Genomic DNA, 23,849 nt, shown 5'->3' on the forward strand with positions numbered 1-23,849 from the left:
AGCGTTGTGAGACTTCAGAAGACTTCTAAATATAGAGTCATAAATAAATATAAATATAAAGTATACTGTAGAGTGGGGAAAACGTGTTAAATGTTTAATTAAATGTTAAAATGTGTCTAGAATAGTTATCCTAGTTTCAGTGACAATGACTTAAATTATAAACCAAGTATGAAAAAAATCGTTTTCATGTTATTAGATTTTTAGCAAAAATGTAATTTGTGCCACAGGAGGGGTAAAATGCCCTCACCCTGACAAAGCCATTTGCTTTATACATTTACAGAGAACAAGCATGTTTTAGCTTAAAATAAAAAAAGACAAGCCAAAATAACACTAGATAAATATGAATATTTATTAATGACCCATTTTGAAAAGCAACCTTTTTGATGCTAACTGGCTGACTAACTAGCTAGCTGATGCTAATATGAGGTAATTTTTTAATATAAAGTACACATATTTGTATTCAACCACCTAGTTAGATTACACTTGATGTAAACACAAAGAATGTGATGTTCAGACCATGGTATCTACAGTAATTATGATACTATACCCCACAGATTAGGTTTGAAAATAACATTATGTCATTGTGAAAATATAATTATATTTTCCTTAACTATAGGCCGTGCTCTTCTCATATCATATACAACTGTGATGTTCTGCAAAACAAGCTTTAGGAGCTTTTTACAAGCTTACTGTTAAAAATTATATCACTTAACGTGAAATCGGTTTCCTCTCAGGTAACTTACGTCATTAGTGTACGGTTCGCGGTCAAAACTTCTACATCACTCCGGTCACCGTAGCAACAGCACAAACTTATCTTGATTTTATCTAGTGGTTATTTTGGGAAAAACGTTTTCCCCCACTCATATATTGCACGATCATATATTTTTGATCATAAACAGCAGCGTTTGAGACGAGCATTCTTATAATTATCTAATGTTGTGTTACACTGAAGAAATGTCAAACTAAGTGAGTAAATTGTTGTTTTTCTGAAACGCTTTTCTCTTGGAGCACCGCGTGTCCCCTCTGACTGCCCGTACCATGTGTGTTGTGTTGTGTTTTGCTGCAGTAAACACCGTATGATCTGAGCCAGAAGTGCATTATTGACATGACTAGCACTCATATAACTTCTCCCTATAGTTATATGATATAGATATATAGATATAGTTTGACTGGACATGCTCTGTCGCCAGTTTCTGCTCGCCGGATCGTTAACGCGCGTGTTTACCGCAGGCGTCCACTCAGAAGTGGTCAAGTGTGCTGAGGTGGCGCTGCGTGTCACATCTCAGTCACACACACACACTCGGAGCAGTGTGTGTTATTATGCAGTAGCACATGCTGAGGGTCAGTCGAGCGCCATGGAGGACAAGTCTGTGTCCACGCAGACACTACACAGGGACACTACCAAGGGTGAGACATGCACACTACTGGACCACATGTGCCCTGTGCTTCACCTAGAGCTCTACATAAACAAATACAGCATTTTATAAGACAACCTAACTTGATGTAAATTAGCGACCGCGGTATGACGATATATACCGTTACCACGGTATATCGCGTCATGTAATTTATCGCACTCCAGAGTGATGAAATGCAGGAATGAGAATGTAAAGTGCGGGTCGTGCTTGATGTTAAGAGTTATAAGCGCAATACATCCTGAAAAGGAACTTGAGGTGCACAGAAAGCGACCGAATTCAGTTCTCTGTCACGTCTAATTGCGCTTGAATTGTCAAATACTAGGGGTGTATAACGATACACTTGTGTCACGATTCGATGTAAATCGCGATACTGAACTCACGATATGATATGTTTCCCGATGTTTTAAGTAAAAATAAAGAAGAGGGTTTTTTAATTACTTTTGTATTATTATTAAAATAATAATATTATTAGTGTATTTTTATCAGGACTAGGGCTGTGCGATATTGAAGAAAAATGTTATATGCAATACATTGTTAAATAATGCGATATTCGATATGCAATACGATATTGCTTTTATAATATATTCAAAAAACTATTTAAAATTGACACATTTAGGCCCGGTTTCGCAGACAGGGCTTAGCTAAAGCCAGGATTAGGCCTTAGATCAATTAGGACATTTAAGTAACATTTACAAACATGCTTTAGAAAAAAGCATTACTGGTGTGCATCTTGGGACAAAACAATGGCATTGTCATATTTTACGATATATCAGTGCAAGTTGCTTTCAGTTAAAACAGCTCAAAAATGCATTTTAGTCGTTTAATGTAATAATGTCACTAAAACTTTCATTTTTTCTAACAAATCGTTACACCCCTATCAAATACACACACAGTCATATCAAAATGAGTATTAATGTAAAGGCAGCCGGTCATGTCTCTAGTGAAAGTAAACAGTTGTGTGTAAACCGGGTGTGTGTCGGTGTAACGGATCCGTGCGTTTGCTCTTAAAGTGACAGTAGCCTAATAAACCTGTCATTAATGTCAATCAGACAAAAGAGAAAAAACTCTCGGCTGAATAACTTCTCTAGCTTTAATAAGAATACATTGATATTTAATTCACAGTTTATTTTTTACATTTCTGTACTAATTCTAGCTGTTAAATAAACATATTCATGTTTTTGTCACATTGTATTTGGCCTATTGTTTGTAATTTGCTTCTTTTGTCTTATTTTTAATAACAGAAATTAGATAAAACCACACTAAAATAAATTTATCGTGATATATATTGTTATCGTGAAATAGAATTTGGTTATTTGGCCCAGTTTTGACACTAGAAATCTTTTCTCTTCACTAGCGTCTGTTTTCATAATTTCTAAAGTGTCAATCATCTGAGCTCTGGTGTCGCTCTCTCTGTCCTGAGGTGCTGAATGCAAATAATGCATAATTATGGGTAGTTATGAACTATTACATTAACTATTAACCCTCTGCTGCTCTTCCTTTAGGGGTTGCACTGGTCATCTTCACTGTCATAAGTGACCGGACACCTAAAAATTAAACTTCCTCCACTTCAGTAAAACCAATGCAATTTATTTTTCTTCAATAATATTTTTTTCTTTTTAATTTTGTATTTTGAGATGATTTGATGGTATTTTTTGCAATAATTATGGTCTATTTTTGTCATTAAAAATTATTTAAAAAAAAAATATATATATATTTTATTATTATTAATTATTGCAGTATTTCAGGTTAAAATAGAGACTAGGCCTTCAAAATAATTTTTTTGATGGCAGATTAGCCCCTCTTTTGGAATTATTTAAGAAATCATGCAACTATGGGATGTGTGTAACCACTAGAGGTCTCAATGTGGAGGCTTGAGAATTCCCTTGTTCTCTTTTGAACACATTTAATGATTTTTTTTTGTTGTAGATGGATTTGAATTTATATTTTAAAAATCTCAAAGACTATTTATTATACAGTTTTAGATTTTTTGTTTTGTTTTGTTAGAAATATAGATTTTTTTCCGGTGAATTTGTGTTTTTGCTGATTTCCCATTCATTTCCTATGGTCGGTCATTTATGACCGAAGACAATAAACGCTACTTTTTTTTTTTTAATGACCAATTAGCATGCTCGAATCCTGACCCCAATTTTTTGTGTGTGTTAACATCCCTAATGCTAGAAAAGTCACCAAGTTTCACATCATTCTGATGAAGCTGTGATTTTTAACATTTCAAAACAGAAAGGACCGAAGAGCATCAGAGGGTTAATATAGGCACTCAGAGTTTTGCTCTTCAGTGAATAAGTTATAAGCAAATATACAGAATTTTGTTACAAAATATATATTTGACCAAACAATTAAGACTAAAATTGCCAAAAAAACGAATTGAATTTGAAGTTGACATCACAAAAAAGCAACGAATTTTGAGTGTTTAAGCTTCCGAATGATACCGAACGTATGTAGATTAATGTGTAATAGGGGAAGAATCCCCATATGTTTTGTGTTTGACGTCAAAAGTTGCGCGTCCAATCAAACATTAATGTGGTGTTTTGGCCAATATGGTAATATCCTGCCAATGATGCATTTCATCAAAAACAAAACTATTAAATAAAAAGAAGTCAAAGCAAATAGCAGCTAAATGTGTACAGCTGGATTCCCAAAGTGACCTCTAAAGCTGTCTTTTCTCCAGCAGGACTAGTCTCCAGTCCTCATTTGCTCTCGTTCTTTTCTTTTTAGCAGTCAGGAAAGTCAGGAAAGCCAGGAAAGCGTCAGGCAAGCCGCAGAAGCCGCAGAAGGAGGCAGAATGCTCCGGCCGGCTGATGGCCGAGCTTCCCTTCGCCCACACCGCGGCCTGGAGAGAGCTGGGCTGTGAGTCTCACTTACCTCTTACAGCGGCCGTGCGGAGCGGCTCCTGCGGGATCGGGAATCCTCCGCGAGCCGGATCATGGAAGACCGAGAGAGAGCCGCGCTGGGGGACTGAGGGACGGTGTCTGGCTGCGATCCGGGGATCGTCCTAGCACCGCAGCTGCTCCTGCATTCAGATTCCCAGCTGCGACATGCCATGAATTAAACATTTGTTGGGCGTCTCTGGCCAAGAGTTGAGAAATGCCTCTGTTTGACAGCCTCTGCTCCTCCATCAATAGCTCTGGCGTTCTCAGATCCTCAGCACAGTTTGAATAGAGCATGAATGCGCCTCAGTGTCTGTTCATTATGAGTTATGAGAAGGAATTAAAGACGTGCAGGTGGTTGTGTTTATTTTACATGTGATGAACCGTTGGTCATTGTGTGTTTTCAGTCTCCGGCGTGAAGAAGAAGCGGAAGAGAGGAGATGGCAATCGGGTGGAGAGTGAGGAGGATGGAGAGAAGAAGGAGAAGAAGAAGGAGAAGAAGAAGGAGACCGCTCGCCCAAACTACTTCATCTCTGTGCCAATCACCAATCCAGAGGTACAGACACCCACAGGAGCTCACTGAGAAGTCTGTCCTCACTGTACTTGATCGTGTGTGTGTGTGTGTGTGTGTGTGTGTCAGATCAAACAGGCGGTGCAGGAGGTGCAGGAGATGGTGCTGGAGAAGGACTCTCGTCTGTCGCGAGCGCTCATACCGGTGGACACCCTTCACATCACTCTACTGGTGGCTCACCTGAAGACTCAGGAGCAGGTTGATCTGTAAGAACACACACACACACACACACACACACACACACACACACACACTCCAATGTTTTGTGTTGGCAGTGTTAGGAGCTACACACACAGGACACAGTGTTCAGAGCAGCTGAAGGCAGCGCAGGACTCTTAATGCAGGGATTCAGTTTAAATGTGACCAAATCAATCACAGCGAATCAGAAGAGTGTGTGGGCGGAGTCTCTCTGCAAACGCACTCGCAACCAAATCAATCCAAAATCACAGCCAATCAGAAGAGGGTGTGGGTGGAGTCTCTCTGCAAACGCACTCGCAACCAAATCAATCCAAAATCACAGCCAATCAGAAGAGTGTGTGGGCGGAGTCTCTCTGCAAACGCACTCGCAACCAAACTCACAGCCAACCAGAAGAGAGTGTGGGCGGAGTCTAGGGCTGAACGATATGGAAAAAATGTAATATCTCGATTTTCATGCCAGATATCTCGATATCGATACAATACGATATGACTACGTGTTCGGTGAAAACCAGAATCTGAATTAAAATGTGTTTGATTTAAGCCTACATTTCAAAAATTTGTGTCAGAAAATGTATTGTTTTTAAGCCTTTGTCACGTACGATCACACAGGTGTGATCAGTCTAGGCTGGAGCGGATGATCAAGAGCATCACATGATCAACAGAGACAGGCGCGCTCAGAGCTGTCATATAGCACAACTTTTCAGTGTTTTCAACCACATACTGTTTATTTTAGGTTTCAAACACATAAGTACTAAAAAAACAATACATTTAGCTTGTAAAGTTTGTAAAATACACACTGATGTCTATGGAAGAGGTAATAATAATCCTTTCCATTATAATTCGACACGTTTTATTCATATCAGATACACATTGTGTAAGTAACTTCAATGTTTACTCTATTCTATTCCCAGTTCACCAGCCACTTACTTTGAAGTATTTCGGGAGCAGTGGATGAATTCACGTGTTGTAAACATAGAGGTTGTAAATCCAACAGATCCGATTCTCTGAACTGCGTCTGCGGCACAAACTAACCCGGCGGCGGCCATCGCACATACAGCTCAACTAACGCCATCGCTATAAAGCTGTTTAAACGACAATATACTTCCACTGCATGTATTTGACAATCGGAATATCAGATATTTCATGCTATAGCTAACACATTTGTGAATATTTTGAATAAAAAAGGAAAAAAATGACATAAAAGCAGATCATTCATTCAGCGCTGTTGCTGCTGCGGTGTGTCACGTGCCAAGCAATGACGCGTCACCATGGAAACGCCGCCCCCCCTCTCACAATATAGTTCCCACGTCGCTGTAGTGTGTGTGCGCTGGCTTTAGCGGGGCATTCAAGGGCACTCGCAAAACTGATGTATGTTGTGACGGCCAGAGTTGTACGCAGGGCGAGCGCGGAGAGGGGAAATCTATATCGTTGCTTTTTTCGATAGTAATATCTTGAAAGTTCATATCTAGATATAGATACGATAACGATATATTGTTCAGCCCTAGCGGAGTCTCTCTGCAAATGCACTCGCAACCAAATCAATCCAAAATCACAGCCAATCAGAAGAGCGTGTGGGCGGAGTCTCTCTGTAAATGCACTCGCAACCAAATCAATCCAAAATCACAGCCAATCAGAAGAGGGTGTGGGCGGAGTCTCTCTGCAAATGCACTCGCAACCAAATCAATCCAAAATCACAGCCAATCAGAAGAGCGTGTGGGCGGAGTCTCTCTGCAAACGCACTCGCAACCAAATCAATCCAAAATCACAGCCAATCAGAAGAGAGTGTGGGCGGAGTCTCTGCAAGTGCACTCGCAACCAAATCATTCCTCTTCATGCTCTGCTGTTTTCTATGATGGGCTTCCACTAGTGACCGTCCTAAATCACCAGGTCACTGAATGCAGGGCTGATCAAGGCCCGAATAAAAGCCCAGAACCGTTGTGAAGTGTGTGTTGATTGTCAGGATCTTCTCTTTATGGTTCTTGAGTTATTTTTTACGTGTAAGATCTGTCAGAGAGACATGCGTAGTAATTATATGACATGCCTTCACACTCATCATCTGTCACAGATGATGGAAGAACTAAAAGACGGATTTCTGTTTGTGAGCATGTATGATTTGATGAACAGTATCTGACGCGTGTGTGTGTGTGTGTGTGTGTGTGTGTGTGTGTGTGTGTGTGTGTGTGTGTGCAGTGCTGTGTCTACACTGTCAGCGCTGGAGTCTCCTCTGAATGCGCTGCTGGAGGGACGCAGACTCTTCCTGCCCTTCTGTGGAATCGGACACTTCAAACAGGAAGTGGCGTTTGTTGAGATGGCAGAAGGAGAGCATCTGAACACACTCGCGCTCATGGCAGGTACATCGCATCGATTATTTCATGGAGAAATGAGCTTTTGTGCTGTGTTGTGTCTGATGATCAGGGTTCCCATGCTTCGTGACAGTTCTTGAAAACAAACACAGGTCCTTCAAAGTGCTTGAATTAAGCCTGAACTATATTGTGTTAGAGTAGCGTGTGCTATTCCAAACATTGGCCCTCATGCGCTGCCAAATCCAGAACAAACCAGCGTTACAGGAGGAAGATATTTCAGTATATTTCTGCTGTTCTTTAAGCGCCATCTACTGTCTAAAGCTCTATTGGGCCGGTAATAGTTTCTCGTGGGGTTGTGAGGTGTTTTCCTCATTGTCAGGGTCTAGTCTGTGATTTTATTGCAGTCTGAATCCAGAATGTCAGTGTTTTTCTCCCACCACTTGCGTAAAAATCCCTGGTCGAATTACAGACTGTTTTCAAACAAACACAAGGTTGTTTGGTCATTTAGTTACCGTCCGAATCCACATCTTCAAGAATATATCACTCCAAAATTCACTGTTTATATCCTTTTTGACCCCTGCAGGCCACCGTACGGTTGCGCTTCGCTGTCATTTGGATGCATTTTAAAGATCTAGGCCGTTTCTCAATATGTGTTCTTGTCTGTACTTGTGTTCTCGTGGACTTGTGAAACGTCATCAGTCGCTGCCCAAGTCTTGTTCCAGTTCAAAGTTCACATCTAGCCGAGTCCAGTTCAAATGCCCGGATGTGTCCTTGATCCGCCACTTTTATCGAGGATGCATCGAGAAGAGACTTGTGGACTTCAGACAGACCGGTATCCCAGAATGCATCTCGCACCAAGGGCTGCAACGATCAGTAATGCCCCCCCACACCCCCGAGACGAGCAGAGCGACATTATCATCAAATTTCAAAAGAAACATTTTTGCTTTCAACGTAGTAACATAGGCCTACTACTATTCATGTTAAATTAAAGTAATACTGTTTGCATGTGCTTTATAACAGAGCCTCAACAGGGGGCGGCATTGCTTTGTCATTTGCAACACATGCAGAAAACACACACTTTCTGCTTAAAATAAGCCTACAATGCAAAACAAGACCAATTTAGGATAGTCAGAGTTATTTTCAAGCACAAGCGCAATAAAACATTTGAAGTAAAAACAATTTTTTTATTTATTACTTGTATAGTATTATAAACTTGTGTATATTAAATACAATTATAAAATGTTAAAATATTTGTTAAATAGTTTTATTTATCATATTTATGTTTTATTTTTGTAATGTGTTTTTGTTAAGTCGTGTTATAATATTGTTTTGAACGGCTTGTTATTTACAATGGTTACTAAATGAACTGTTTTCATTGTGCGTTTGTTTTTTTGCTGGTGCATTGAATTGTATTAAATCCACATAAAATAATCAAACTAAATCATAATTATTAATGTTAATAATAATATAGGGAGCCCACAACAACAACAACAAACAAAAAAACCCAATAAAAAATGTATTGCCCCTGTTTTTTATTTAAAAGATAATAACATGAGATTTTAGTGATATTTTGACCACTCAAATAGGAAATGTCCCCGGTTTCCATTTCAGAAATCTGGTCACCTTACCTAAACCACATATTAATGTTTAATATAGGCCTATTATTTTTTAAATGTAAACGAAAAGAGGCAGGGTTGTGTTTTATATTTCGTTTTGTTATAAATATATAAGATAATCAATGTAGCTACGCTTTGCCTGAACAACATTTGTGTGGCAATTTTTTTTTTTAAATGAAAAGAGGCAGTGGTGTTTTATGACATATTTCGTTTTATTGTAGCCTAAAATATACGTTTCTCAATACCAAGTACGCAAACTTCTGACTCTTGCACCTCTTGTGTTCGTGGTAGTTCAGACTTGCCAAGTTTGACTCTGGAGAACGAACTCTCGAGGACGGGAGGACACTAGTCCGGTCCTCTGCTAATGGAACAGCAGCGTTCTTGATAGCGTTACTCAGTGTATATATTTGTATATTTTAGGCTACAATAAAACTAAATATATGATAAAACACCACTCTGCCTCTTTTCATTTTCATTAAAAATATTAAACATATATAGCCACACAAATGTACTGCAGGCAATGCATATGATCTTCAATGCATATTTATAACAAAACGAAATATTAAAAACTCATCCGCTATTGACGTTTGCTGGCTGGTGCGAGATGCATTCTGGGATACCGGTCTGTCTGACGTCTCCTCGATAAAAGGGGCGGATCAAGGACACATCCGGGGATTTGAACTGGACTCGGCTAGATGTGAACTTTGAACTGGAACAGGACTTGGGCAGCGACTGATGGCGTTTCTCCATTGACGATTGATGGCGATTCCTCCCGTCCTCTGGAGTTCGTTCTCCCGAGTCGAACTTGGCAAGTCAGAAGTTTGTGTACTTGGTATTGAGAAACGGCTCTAGACTTTCATTACTGAAATGCTGGCGAGTGTTTACAAGAGCAATATTTCATCAGCGCTCAAAAAAAAAAAGAAATAAAAGCACGTAAACATTTGAAATGGTCTATTATTACGACAGTGATTATATATGTTAAATATAATATATGTGCAGGTTTTAAAAGCCTTCAAATTGATTTTTAGGTTACATTTTTAGGTTATTGATTTAAAAGGTACATGTACAGGTTATTAAAGCTGCACTGTGTGATATTTTCCCCCATCTAGTGGTGTAAAGGTATATGACCATCCAGTGAATATTAGTTTCTGTTCCTCTCAATTCCGATTTCGTTTTATCTCTACGGTGGCTGATTTAGTCCAAGATTAACATGGCTTCCAGCTCGACCTCGTCCACATTGGACACGGAGCCATCGAGTGTTAAAACACCAAAGGCCAAGCTTGAATTTACGGGTATGTCCCTCTTTGGCTAATGTACTTTCAAGATGGAGGATCAACATGGCGACCCGCATTCAAACCGTCACCCGTATGTGTTTACAATGGCATATTATAAACTTACCAGAATACTTTATTACTTGAAAGAAGTAAATATACATTAATGAGCACATATATTTTTGAAAGAACTAAGTGTTTTTAGCTAAGAATAAACTAAAAAAGTTACACAGTGTAGCTTTAATAAATAATTTAGCATATTTTTAATGCAATTAACAATTAACGTGTCCATATCTTTTCATTTAATTGGAAAATTCATGTATACAATATTATCTCTATATTTTGAAGTTTTAATGAAGTAATGATTTATAAAAAAATAAAACCAGTGTGAAATAAATGTTAAAAGCAGGAATAAGATCTGCAAACGGCATCTCTCGCTCGCTCTTCTACACCGGCCTCTTTCCTCAGTGGAGTTTGTAAAATTGGACATCATGTTTCCTCATTAGGAAGTGTATTTAGCTGTCAGTAAATGCCTTAGCGTTCCTGCAGTAATGACACACACTGGTACAGCAGGTGTTTGATAGATTGGCTGTAACACACACACATTTATCGTATTTATTGTGCTTGATTTAAAATAAAAGGTGCTTTAAAAAGTCCTTGAGTCTGGTGTTCATGACAGAGTGTGAACCCTGGATGATGCAGATGTGCACACACACACACACACACACACACGTAATGCCGTTTACCCAGAAATGATCGCTCTGACGTCATTGACCTTCTTTCTTCAGCGGAATGTAAAAGATATTTTGAGAAATGTCTCTTGTATTTGTCCAGTAATGTATTAAACATCTGTTTGAGTCATCAGCCCACATCTGGAATCGCCCGCCTCAGATCTGTGTCCGTCTGGGAGAGGTTATGAGGAGGCTTTAGTGCTTCAGTCTGTGCATGTGTAAGATCTGCAGATACACAGCTCATGGCTCACACACACTGATCCACACCGCGATCAATACACACTCATAAGCAGAGCCCAGTGTTCTGGAGCCGAGAGAACACGTCAAGATCCTGAGAGCTCGTCCGCTAATGCCTTCTCCAGCTCGCTCTCTGTATTGATTATGTTCTTGTCTTACATCGAGGACATTGAAACAGTCTTGAGGCTGTAAATAGACTATCCCAGAATGCATCTGTCTCTCTGAGGCTGTGTGTGTGTGTTCTCTCTCCACCCAGAGAGCGTGAGGAAGGCGTTTGAGGAGCGGGGCATCGCGTCTGCAGATGACAAAGCCTTCAAACCTCATCTGACGTTTCTCAAACTCTCACGAGCTCCCAAACTACGCAAGCAGGTAAGAGAGTGTGTGTGTGTGTGTGTGTGTGTGTGTGTGTGTGTGTGTGTGTGTGTGTGTTTTATTTCTCTGATTCTCATAAGCAAATCCTGCAGAGTCTGTCGGTTGTGTTGTGGGAATGAACTAAACATGTACTTTAGTTTGGTATTGTGAATATATTAACAGCAGTGAGTGATCAGTGATTATTATTGGTAATGAGCTTACAGGTGTGTAAGTGTGTGTATATTTCATGCAAAAAAACAGCTTTGACTAGTGAAAATGCGCCTGACTGACTTTAGAACGGTTCTGTGTAACTAACAGCTTTCAGATTAGGCACCGTTTGGAAATGGGATATAACTCTCATGTGTGATAGAGCGAGTGTAAAAGCTCTGCAGTTTCAGAGTGCAGATAAATCGAGTTACTGTCTCTCAAAGGAAAGAACCATTCTGAACTGAAACGAGCCATCTGACCAATCAGAGCAGAGTAGACCAATCACAGCAGACTGGGCCATCTGACCAATCAGAGCAGAGTAGACCAATCACAACAGACTGGGCCATCTGACCAATCAGAGCAGAGTAGACCAATCACAACAGACTGGACCATCTGACCAATCAGAGCAGAGTAGACCAATCACAGCAGACTGGGCCATCTGACCAATCAGAGCAGAGTAGACCAATCACAGCAGACTGGGCCATCTGACCAATCAGAGCAGAGTAGACCAATCACAGCAGACTGGGCCATCTGACCAATCAGAGCAGAGTAGACCAATCACAACAGACTGGGCCATCTGACCAATCAGAGCAGAGTAGACCAATCACAACAGACTGGGCCATCTGACCAATCAGAGCAGAGTAGACCAATCACAACAGACTGGGCCATCTGACCAATCAGAGCAGAGTAGACCAATCACAGCAGACTGGGCCATCTGACCAATCAGAGCAGAGTAGACCAATCACAGCAGACTGGGCCATCTGACCAATCAGAGCAGAGTAGACCAATCACAACAGACTGGGCCATCTGACCAATCAGAGCAGAGTAGACCAATCACAGCAGACTGGACCATCTGACCAATCAGAGCAGAGTAGACCAATCACAGCAGACTGGGCCATCTGACCGATCAGAGCAGAGTAGACCAATCACAACAGACTGGGCCATCTGACCAATCAGAGCAGAGTAGACCAATCACAACAGACTGGGCCATCTGACCAATCAGAGCAGAGTAGACCAATCACAACAGACTGGGCCATCTGACCAATCAGAGCAGAGTAGACCAATCACAGCAGACTGGGCCATCTGACCAATCAGAGCAGAGTAGACCAATCACAACAGACTGGGCCATCTGACCAATCAGAGCAGAGTAGACCAATCACAACAGACTGGGCCATCTGACCAATCAGAGCAGAGTAGACCAATCACAGCAGACTGGGCCATCTGACCAATCAGAGCAGAGTAGACCAATCACAACAGACTGGGCCATCTGACCGCTGTGCTTTAATCTGCCACAGCTTCACACACACACACACACACACACATTTCATGCGCGCTCATCCTCATGATGAAGGGACTGGAACTCTGTGTGTGTGTGTGTGTGTCTGTGTGTGTATGTGACAGACTGACAGTGCTGTGTGTGTGTGTGTGTGTGTGTGTGTGTGTGTGTGTGTGTATGTGACAGACTGACAGTGCTGTGTGTGTGTGTGTGTGTGTGTGTGTACGTGACAGACTGACAGTGCTGTGTGTGTGTGTGTGTGTGTGTGTGTGTGTGTGTGTATGTGACAGACTGACAGTGCTGTGTGTGTGTGTGTGTGTGTGTGTGTGTGTGTGTGTACGTGACAGACTGACAGTGCTGTGTGTGTGTGTGTGTGTGTGTGTGTGTGTATGTGACAGACTGACAGTGCTGTGTGTGTGTGTGTGTGTGTGTGTGTGTGTGTGTGTGTGTGTGTGTGTGTGTGTGTGTGTGTGTGTGTGTGTGTGTGTGTGTGTGTGTGTGTGTGTGTGTGTGTGTGTGTGTGTGTGTGTGTGTGTGTGTGTGTGTGTGTGGACTCTTCTTCTCCATGTGGAGGTCACAGATAGGGATGCGCGTCTGTAATCTCCCCACAGGACAGACTTCCTGCCGAGGTTATCGGCCGCTACAGACGCTTCCAGCCCTCTGTGTGTGTGTGTGTGTGTGTGTGTGTGTGTGTGTGTGCTCTACACTGACTGTGTGACGTGTGTGTGTCTTCGCAGGGCGTTAAGAAGCTGGACCCGGCGCTGTTCTCCGACTTCGCCAGCCGTGTGTTTGGAGACGAATGTGTGTGTAGAGTGGACCTGTGCTCCATGCTCAAGAAAAAGGCTGAAGATGGACACTACCACCGCGAGAAGAGCGTCACGTTCAGTGAGTACAGTGTGTGTGTGTGTGTGTGTGTGTGTGTCTCTGGCTGGGGATGGGCTGAGGTTTGCAGGTGTTTTACTCCAGCTGGAGCTGTGATGGGACACATGATCACGCCACAGAACAGCGTTTGCTCTCTCTGAGAGTGTCCGCTCAGTTTATCTGTCAGGGAGTCTTTTGACAGCTCTAGGACTTTCATGAAAACTACAGATTCCCGCCCTCGGACAGTCGGATCGGCAGAGGGCTATATAAGTCTCTGATATGTGTGTGTGTGTGTGTGTGTGTGTGTGTGTGTGTGTGTGTGTGTGTGTGTGTGTGTGTGTGTGTGTGTGTGTGTGTGTGTGTGTGTGTGTGTGTGTGTGTGTGTGTGTGTGTGTGTGTGTGTGTGTGTGTGTGAAGTTTACCTCAAAATACCCCACAGATCACTTATAGCATGTTAAAATTGCCACTTTTTGAGGGTGAGCAAAAACATGCCGTTTTTGTGTGTTTCCCTTTAAATGCAAATGAGCTGCTGCTCCTCGCCCCCTTTCAGGAAGAGGGCGGAGCTTCAAGAGCTTGTGTTAGCAGCTCTGATTACCTCACACACACACACACACACACTTTGATGAATTTATGAGTTATGATCTTCAGTCATTGATTAGCATATTCAGTCATGATCATCTCTAAAGCGCTGGTGTGGGGTAAGATGAGCCAGAGAATATCTGCTGATGAAGAGAGAACGGGGATAGTTTAGTGTAATTACGGTTATAACTGATGATGTCATCTTGCTTTATAACATGCTATCGCGTTGGTGTTTGTACTGTACAATAAATGTGAGACGGACGACAGCTTGAGCTCGACTACAGCAACTCTTCCTCTTCTCCACATGTTCCTGGGGGCGGGGTTATGCTAATGTTAGGGGTAGTGATGTCACTGACTCGTTGTAGTCCCTACCAGCCGTTTGTTGTAGTCCTTAAAGAGAAAATAAACGGTGACATCACACAAGGAGGCGTTCCTCCACTCCCCCTGTTTTGAGTAGTGCTGCGGTCGAGCAGGACTGAAGAGCGTCCGGAATACTGCGGCTCTTCCTCTGAAACGCTTCATTTATTTTCTCCCAATATCCCGGGAAAACACCGGAGCGCTGACCACATGATAAACCAGCACTGGCACGCGGGAGGGATATCAGTGCGTTCAGGCCGTGATTACAGGATTCACACTGGAGAAGCCTTCACGTGCTCAGAGCTGGGATTACTGATGCATTATGGGAGTTTTCTGAGAGCACATTTCTCCACAGGGAAACTGTTTGACTATTAAACTATTGATTGTTAATGATGACTTCTAAAGCGTTAAAGTCAGCCCTACTGTGAGCGGTCCGTCGTGTTAGTCCAGCTGAGTTTGAAAACAATTGAGTCTAACGGTGGAATTCCTGGTTAAAAACTACATTACCCATGATGCTGTGCAGAAAAAATTCACCTTTCATCCTTCCAACATCTTTACTTCCTTCCATCTGTCTATCTATCCATCCATCCATCATCTCTATCCAGCCCACCAAACATCATCTATCCATCTTTCCATCCATCCATCGGTCTATCCATCTATCTATATATCTATCCATCCGTCTGTCCATCTATCCATCTTTCCATCCATCCATCAGTCCATCCGTCTATCTATCATCTGTCCGTCCATCCATCATCTCTCTATCCATCCATCCATCTGTCTATACATTTATCTAATCCATCTTTCCATCCATTCATCATCTATCCGTCCATCCATCTGTCTATCCATCTATCTATATATCTATCCATCTGTCTGTCCGTCTATCCATCCATCCATCCATCCGTCTATCTATCATCTGTCCGTCCATCCATCATCTCTCTATCCATCCATCCATCTGTCTATACATTTATCTAATCCATCTTTCCATCCATTCATCATCTATTCATCCGTCAATCCATCCATCTGTCTGTCTTATCTATCTATCTATCTATCTGTCTATCTGTCTGTCTATCTATCTATCTATCTATCTATCTGTCTGTCTATCTATCTATCTGTCTATCTGTCTGTCTATCTATCTATCTATCTGTCTATCTGTCTGTCTATCTATCTATCATCCGTCCATCCATCCATCATCTATCTATCCATCCATCCATCTATCTAATCTATCTTTCCATCCATTCATCATCTATCCATCCGTCCATCCATCTGTCTATCCATCTATCTATCTAATCCATCTTTCTATCCATTCATCATCTATCTGTCCATCCATCCGTCCATCTATCTATCTATCTATCCATCTATCTATATATCTATCCATCCGTCTGTCCGTCTATCCATCCATCTATCCATCTATCCATCTATCTATCTATCTATCTATCTATCTATCTATCTATCTATCTATCTATCTATCTATCTATCTATCTATCGTTCTATCTATCTATCTATCTATCTATCCAACCATCCATCCATCCATCCATCATCCGTTTATCCATTCATCATTCAACCATCCATCCATCCATCCATCCATTCAACCATCCATCCATCCATCCATCCATCCATATGTCTATCTATCTAAATGATGGGATGTGCTTCTGTTGACACCGTCCGTCGTGTTATTCCAGCTGAGTTTGAAAAGAATTGTGTCTAACAGTGGAAATTCTGGTGAAAAACTACATTACCCATGATGCTGTGCAGAATATCTATTTACTATCTATCCATCCATCCATCCGTTATCCATCCGCCTATCCATTATCCATCCATCCATCCATCCATCAGCTTAAATATGAGTGCTATACATGTATAATATGTTTTCTTGCGTTGGCGTTTTGTAATCTACTGACAGCCAATCACAGCGGGACTAGTGTTGATGTGTGCTGTCAGATATATGAGTGTTGCTCAGTCAGATGCAGACCAGAGGGACTGCGAGAGCAGGAAACGCTACTGCTACTGCTGTAAGTGATGTTCCACATGAGGACAGCAGGGGTCAGTGTTGATCCTCACAGCCTCTACTGTAGAGCTGACATCAGGCTAATCCCACAGCCAGGGATGCTAGAGTCAGTATAGTCTAGAAGTACTGCGGTTTATTTATCAGGGTCTGAGATGATCTGAGATGATAAGGGGATTATTGATCTATTATTGGCAGCGATCAGGTGTTCAGCTTCAGGTTAATCTCTCAGTCAAACTGCAGAAAACATCAACACACACTGAATATTCACCTCCTAAACAAACCTGCGGGCTCCTGCATTCATTCAGATGAATACTGCAGTATTATCATAAGCACATCATTATTGTGTTCATAATCTTGAGTCAGAATATCTTCATCTCTTCTCTGATGATGAGGGCGGGGCCACCTGTCACTCACATGAGATCCACCAATAGCAAACACTCAAGCCCCGCCTACATCTGTTCTTGTTTGAGAAGCGATTCTCTCTGATATACGGCACAATAGAGGAGAAAAGAGCAGCGTATGCTTCATTTATTAGTTCCTAATAAAACTCCTGGCCAATCATTGTATTTACTCACCGAAGTCGAGCGTTTCCTGCGGTTTGACTGTGTGTGTGTGTGTGTGTGTGTGTGTGTGTGTGTGTGTGTGTGTGTGTGTGTGTGTGTGTGTGTGTGTGTGTGTGTGTGTGTGAATGAGACGGGTTATATCTGCTCTGATCTGAGTCTGATCAATACTCTCTCTATCAGCGTCTCCTGCGGCTCGGATCAATACACTCGTCTAATATTAGCCCTGAGGTGTGTTTCTGACGCTCGTCTGAGTGCCCAGACGACACACACACACACACACTCTCGATCACTTCAGATCTGTGTGGATTTCCAGAACATTTACTGAAATGAATCTGCTTATAACATAAACACCCGCTCATGAACATATGACCTCCATACACACACATCAACACCTGTTCATTCACTCAGTGTGGGCGGGGCTAGGTACTCATTACACATGCAAAGACGTCAGCCAATCGTAAGAGGGCATTTGCATATAGAAGTCTTGGAGTACTTTAATTGTTATGGTCATGCTAAACTAAAGCTGAGGCTGGAGCCTGATTATGAATATGATGTGTGTGATTATTCAGATGTGCTGCTCCTGCTGTGAGACGATCATCTGGACGGACACACACTAATGAGGCTAATGAACACATTACTCTCTTCCTACAGCCACTGATGATCTACAGCACAGACATTCACAGAAAACAACACACTCTCCTCACACACACTGACACAATGGTGTGAGATTTATTTTCAAGCCACTCAGAAATTGCTTGTAAATAAATAAAGAACCTGCGAGTTTTAAAGTAGAAAGACTGATATAGTGTTTTCATGAAATGAACACTCCAGTTATTGAGCATACACAGTTTAAGTACAGAATCATCACTTCACTTGTTTCATTACTGGATGAATCAGTGTTTTTGAATGAATCTCTTGAGTGAATGATTCAATGACTCACTCATAAAGACGTCACTTGTTTCATTACTGGATGAATCAGTGTTTTTGAATGAATCTCTTGAATGAATGATTCAATGACTCACTCATATAGACTTCACTTGTTTCATTACTGGATGAATCAGTGTTTTTGAATGAATCTCTTGAATGAATGATTCAATGACTCACTCATAAAGACGTCACTTGTTTCATTACTGGATGAATCAGTGTTTTTGAATTAATCTCTTGAGTGAATGATTCAATGACTCACTCATAAACACTTCACTTGTTTCATTACTGGATGAATCAGTGTTTTTGAATTAATCTCTTGAGTGAATGATTCAATGACTCACTCATAAAGACTTCACTTGTTTCATTACTGGATGAATCAGTGTTTTTGAACAAATCTCTTGAATGAATGATTCAATGACTCACTCATAAAGACTTCACTTGTTTCATTACTGGATGAATCAGTGTTTTTGAACAAATCTCTTGAGTGAATGATTCAATGACTCACTCATAAAGACTTCACTTGTTTCATTACTGGATGAATCAGTGTTTTTGAACGGATCTCTTGAGTGAATGATTCAGTGACTCACTTGTTTCATTACTGGATGAATCAGTGTTTTTGAACGGATCTCTTGAGTGAATGATTCAATGACTCACTTGTTTCATTACTGGATGAATCAGTGTTTTTGAACAGATCTCTTGAGTGAATGATTCAATGACTCACTTGTTTCATTACTGGATGAATCAGTGTTTGTGAATGAATCTCTTGAGTGAATGATTCAATGACTCACTTGTTTCATTACTGGATGAATCAGTGTTTGTGAATGAATCTCTTGTATCTCATATTCCAGCAGGTTCTGCCTTGATCCCCTGGTCAGAGTTCCTCAAATCCCCGATGTAATACATTCGCTTGAGTGAATTGTGCGGTTGTAACAGCTGGTGACATAGATGTGTTCTCTTCTTTGAGATTGAATGCAGTCGTGTTCTCACTGCTACACACACACACACACACACACACAGCGTGGTTAATATCTGACGGTCTCTGACCACAGCTCATCTAGGATAAGCTCGGCTCTCTAATCCCCGGATGACACACACACTCCTGAGTCTTCCATTCGCCATCTTTCTGGAAGGGTCTTGCTTCCATGTAGCCTTTAAAAATCTCTGAGTGTTGTGTGAGGACTTGCGTTTGTGTTTAAGTTCACACACTGATATTCAGGATCATGTTCTGCGTGTTGATTTGATCTGTTAGTCGCAGTGCTGTGCAAGATGTTGCAGGTGTCAGGTGTGCTGAAAGCCAGATGTTGATCTGGTTCTGTGTGATAGGAGTGTGTGTGAGGTCAGAGACGTGGTCAGGTGATCGTGTGGAAGCGCCTCTGGCCAGTATTGATCAGTGTGTGTGTGTGTGTGTGTTACTGCAGAGATCAGAGGAGAGATAAACGCTTCAGGATCTGTGAAGATTCAACATTTACACCTGCCACAGGAGATGAGTGATGGAGCTGTGTGTGTAATGATGGCTCAGGTTGAATAATCTCTGGCCATATGTGTGTGTGTGTGTGTTAATGAAATGCTGTGGCAGTGAAAGATGTGATTTGTGTAATGCGCTTTCACAACACACACACTGTTTCACAGCAGCTTTAACAGACTGGATTACTGTCATAAGGCGGGTGAGTGAGAAGACATGAAGACTGAGGCCAGACATGAACATTACCAACAGTAAACAATTAAAAACATTACAATCTGAAGATTAATCGAGTGTTTAAGCTTTCAAATAACTACAATATGTGATTACTGGCATTAATAAGACACGCTATGAATTTATTAGAAGGGAAACTGCAGAACTGAAACACTGTTAATCTCAGAACTGATCATCATAAACTGAAATCTGAAGCTGTTTGGACTTTGACTGGATGAAGTTTGAACTGTGGGCTGGAGAGATTAAGATTGCATAAAATGTGTGTATGAGCTGTGTATGAGCTGTGTATGAGCTGTGTATGAGCTGTGTATGAGCTGTGTATGAGCTGTGTATGAGCTGTGTATGAGCTGTGTATGAGCTGTGTATGAGCTGTGTATGAGCAGCAGAATCTGAACAGCGTTTAGGGGATCGATCTAATTCCCATGATGCTCCTTCAGTTGTTAAACTCGCCCTTGTGTCATTCAGACCACTTGTGTGTGTGTGTGTGTGTGAGTGTATGAGAGTGTGTGTGTGTATGTGTGTATGAGTGTCGGTGAATGTGTGTGTGTGTGTGTATGACTGTCGGTGAATGTGTGTGTGTGTGTGTGTGTGTGTGTGTGTGTGTGTGTGTGTTTGTGTATGACTGTCTGTGAGAGTGTGTGTGTGTGTGTGTCTGTGAGAGAGTGTGTGTGTGTGTGTGTGTGTGTGTGTGTGTGTGGATAACAGCAGTATTGTTAATGAATCGTAAACTCTATTAGTTGTCCTGTCGTCTCATTAGTGATGTAATGGCTTATAGTCACTGTCAAATGTAATATGAGATAATTTAATTGTCTCAACATTTGATGTCAGATTAAATTGTGATTAACGAAGCGAGCACACACACACACACACACACACACACACACACACACACACACACACACACACACACACACACACACACACTCACTGCTGTGTTTATTTGTGCAGAAATCTCTTGCCCTGGATTCTGTGTGTGTGAGCAGCAGCCAGATGTGTGTTGAAAGGTCTGTTCTAGTTCACTAAGCACACACACACACACACACACACACACACACACATACACATAAGCCACTGTCCGTTCCAGAGCAATTATTCAAGCTGGCATGAGGATGGAGGTGGAGCTACAGCTCCAGCCAATCTCCCACCAGCCCCCTCCACACACACACACACACACACTCGCGCACGCTTGCATAATCGCAGCGGAGCGGAGACAGTCACTCGCTCCCTCTCAGCATGGCTGGATCGCACCACTCCTGCGCTTGAAGACCGACCGCCGTCATGGGGCAGTTGTGCTGCTTCCCTCTCTCCCGCCCGGAGGATAAGCTCAGTAAGTGTGGACCCAGAATGCCGTGCTCTCGCACACTGTGTGTCTGCAGCGCATGAGGGGCTGTGTGTGTGTGTGTGTGTGAGATCGGTGGAGGCGATGCTGGTTAGCCGCTGCTTCAGCACTGATGGGGATCTCTGAGGTGGGAGTGTCTGGGCTCTGGATATGGGCGTCACAGAAGGTCATGTGCTCGTCAAAGCATTTAGATATCGTGGCATATAGCATCAAACGGTGTCCTGATGTTTCTATGGATGGGATTATTATTTTACCAGTCGTGGATCTGGGTTCTCTCCGTCGTGCTGTGCTGGCTCGTGTCTCTTCATCTCACAGATGTGTGACCCTGGACCTCTAGACCAGTCATGAGGCTCAGCTCAATCAATCCTCACACTGATGATGGTTTGATCGGACAATATTTGAAAATCCGGAATCTGAGGGTGCAAAAAACTCTTAATATTGAGAAAATCTTGAAGTCCTTAGCAACGCATATTACTACTAATAATACATTTATGATATATTTATGGTAGGACATTTACTAAATATCTTCATGGAACATGATCTTAATATCATAATGATTTCTGGCATGATAGAAAAATGTATAATTCTGACCCATATAATGATTGTTGGCTATTGGCACAGATACACCCGTGAGATCAGGACTGGAGTTGAGCTGCAGGGTCACATGTGTGATTTAATGAGTTGGAAATATTGTAATTATGAGTTCTGAGTATTTGAATGAATGAACAGTCATATTTACACGTGGTGACGTTGGAAGGCGTGATTCGGCTCTGGAGATGAAGTTCATGTCGTCATAGTCTGACCGGCTGATTCCGATCCCTGGGCGGTCGGTCAGTGCTTCTCTAGTTTGGGCCGCATCACAGCTCCATATCACTCCGCCGAATGATCTCAGTTAGTGCAGAGAGACATTTTACCAGAGAACAGGGCTCGACATTAACGCTTGTCCGGGACAAGTGGATTTTTTGAAGGGGCAAGTGAAAGAGAATTTGACTTGCCCGACCGGACAAGTGTCCTGATAAAACTTCATTAACAAAAATAATTAGGGAATCACCAAAATGCAAGAATGATTCTGCACTCATTAGTGTAAGTGGAGATCGATAGTGGATAATAATATATCATGTATAATGAACTGACACTAACTATAACGTTGACGCTCGCGCAGCCTCTCGAGGAGAAATCACAACAAACGCTCCTCAACTCAGTAACACACCGCAGTAAACATGTAGAAATGTGGAGTTTATTTATATTCATAACATATGATACAGTTGCAGCGTCACATTACCAAGAGTGCTGTTTTCCTGAATAACATCACGACTGAAAACGTCACGCTGATTTCATATGACCGTTCCATAAACAATAAGACACTTACATTTTAGATGCAATATTGACTGTTTTGTTCTATTTCAGCAGCGAAAACAGTTCCAAAGATCACAGCAGAACCATAACACTTCTCACAGCAACAGTGTGTGTTAGTGAATGATTCAGAGTTTGAATGAATCGGTTGAATCAAAGATTCAATGACCTGTTCATAAGCGACCATAGATATACATAATAAAGGCTAGATGTCTTACGGCGGAGTCTCTAACGTCATCACTGGCGGCCATCTTGTCACAGCCAAGCTTTCTGGCGGCCATCTTGTGCCTGATGTAAGGCGAGTGATCTGAACACAAATACTCTTATCTCGCTGAAATCTGGACGGATTTACAAATGGTTTGGTTTCTTACCAACGTTATAAACGTGGCTATAATTCTGGATGCTACACAGTGTCATAACTTCATCTCTGACGTTTATAACAAACCAAACCGATTGAAAATCGGCAGAAAGTTTAGCAAGTTATGGTTATTTAAAAAGTACACGCAGCATTAAAACACAATGTTATGAGTGAGCGAGCTGACTGAGACAAGATGGCCGCCAGTGTGGACGTCGACCTTCATTGGCCAGCAGCGAGGACGAGACATCTAGCCTTTATTATGTACATCTATGGTAAACGACCGCCTCATTCCTGATTGAATCAGCCGTTTGAACGAATCGACTCAATGACTCACTCATACAGACGTTCACCTGCGCCACCTACTGGCAGTTTAGTTTCATGTTTAAAACATTGTTTTAAATATGTTTTGAATATACAAATAAGAAATGTTGGAAATAATCTCATAACATTATTTAATGCAGTTGTAATTTTTCAGTGTAAATGATTTAATTTGATTGGTAACAGCCCTATAGTGTCTTATTCTAATTTTATTTATTTCTCAAATGTAAGAATAGCCTATATTTAATAAGATTAGGCGGAAAATGCCCTTTATAAAAGGTAAAAATATCACAAATATGCAGATTTAAATATGTCAAAGCTGATTGAACACTGGTGAGGATATTGCTTCAGAATACATTTTATTTACAACACACACAAAAAAATCTAATTTTTTACTCGGATAAGTGAATGACAGATTTACTTGTCTAAAGGACA

General features: G+C 41.6%; 1 protein-coding gene across 6 annotated transcripts in view; it reads left to right on the forward strand.

Annotated features, from left to right (window-relative positions):
• The first annotated feature begins 1,033 nt into the window (after nucleotides 1–1,033).
• akap7 (A-kinase anchoring protein 7) overlaps nucleotides 1,034–23,849 on the forward strand; it is a 37,445-nt gene continuing 14,629 nt past the window's right edge. For 3 of the 6 annotated variants that reach the window (XM_079831293.1, XM_079831292.1, XM_079831290.1), the window contains exons 1-7: nucleotides 1,034–1,407; nucleotides 4,149–4,280; nucleotides 4,708–4,856; nucleotides 4,941–5,077; nucleotides 7,260–7,420; nucleotides 11,484–11,596; nucleotides 13,799–13,946. In XM_079831293.1, coding sequence (XP_079687419.1) covers nucleotides 1,176–1,407; nucleotides 4,149–4,280; nucleotides 4,708–4,856; nucleotides 4,941–5,077; nucleotides 7,260–7,420; nucleotides 11,484–11,596; nucleotides 13,799–13,946 — 1,072 coding nt within the window. In that variant the 5' untranslated portion in view covers nucleotides 1,034–1,175. The remainder of the gene's footprint in view (nucleotides 1,408–4,148; nucleotides 4,281–4,707; nucleotides 4,857–4,940; nucleotides 5,078–7,259; nucleotides 7,421–11,483; nucleotides 11,597–13,798; nucleotides 13,947–23,849) is intronic. The other 3 variants (XM_079831294.1, XM_079831291.1, XM_079831295.1) reach the window with 2 other exon arrangements.

The sequence above is a fragment of the Gobio gobio genome, assembly GCF_949357685.1.
Source record: "Gobio gobio genome assembly, chromosome: 12".
NCBI lineage: Eukaryota > Metazoa > Chordata > Actinopteri > Cypriniformes > Gobionidae > Gobio > Gobio gobio.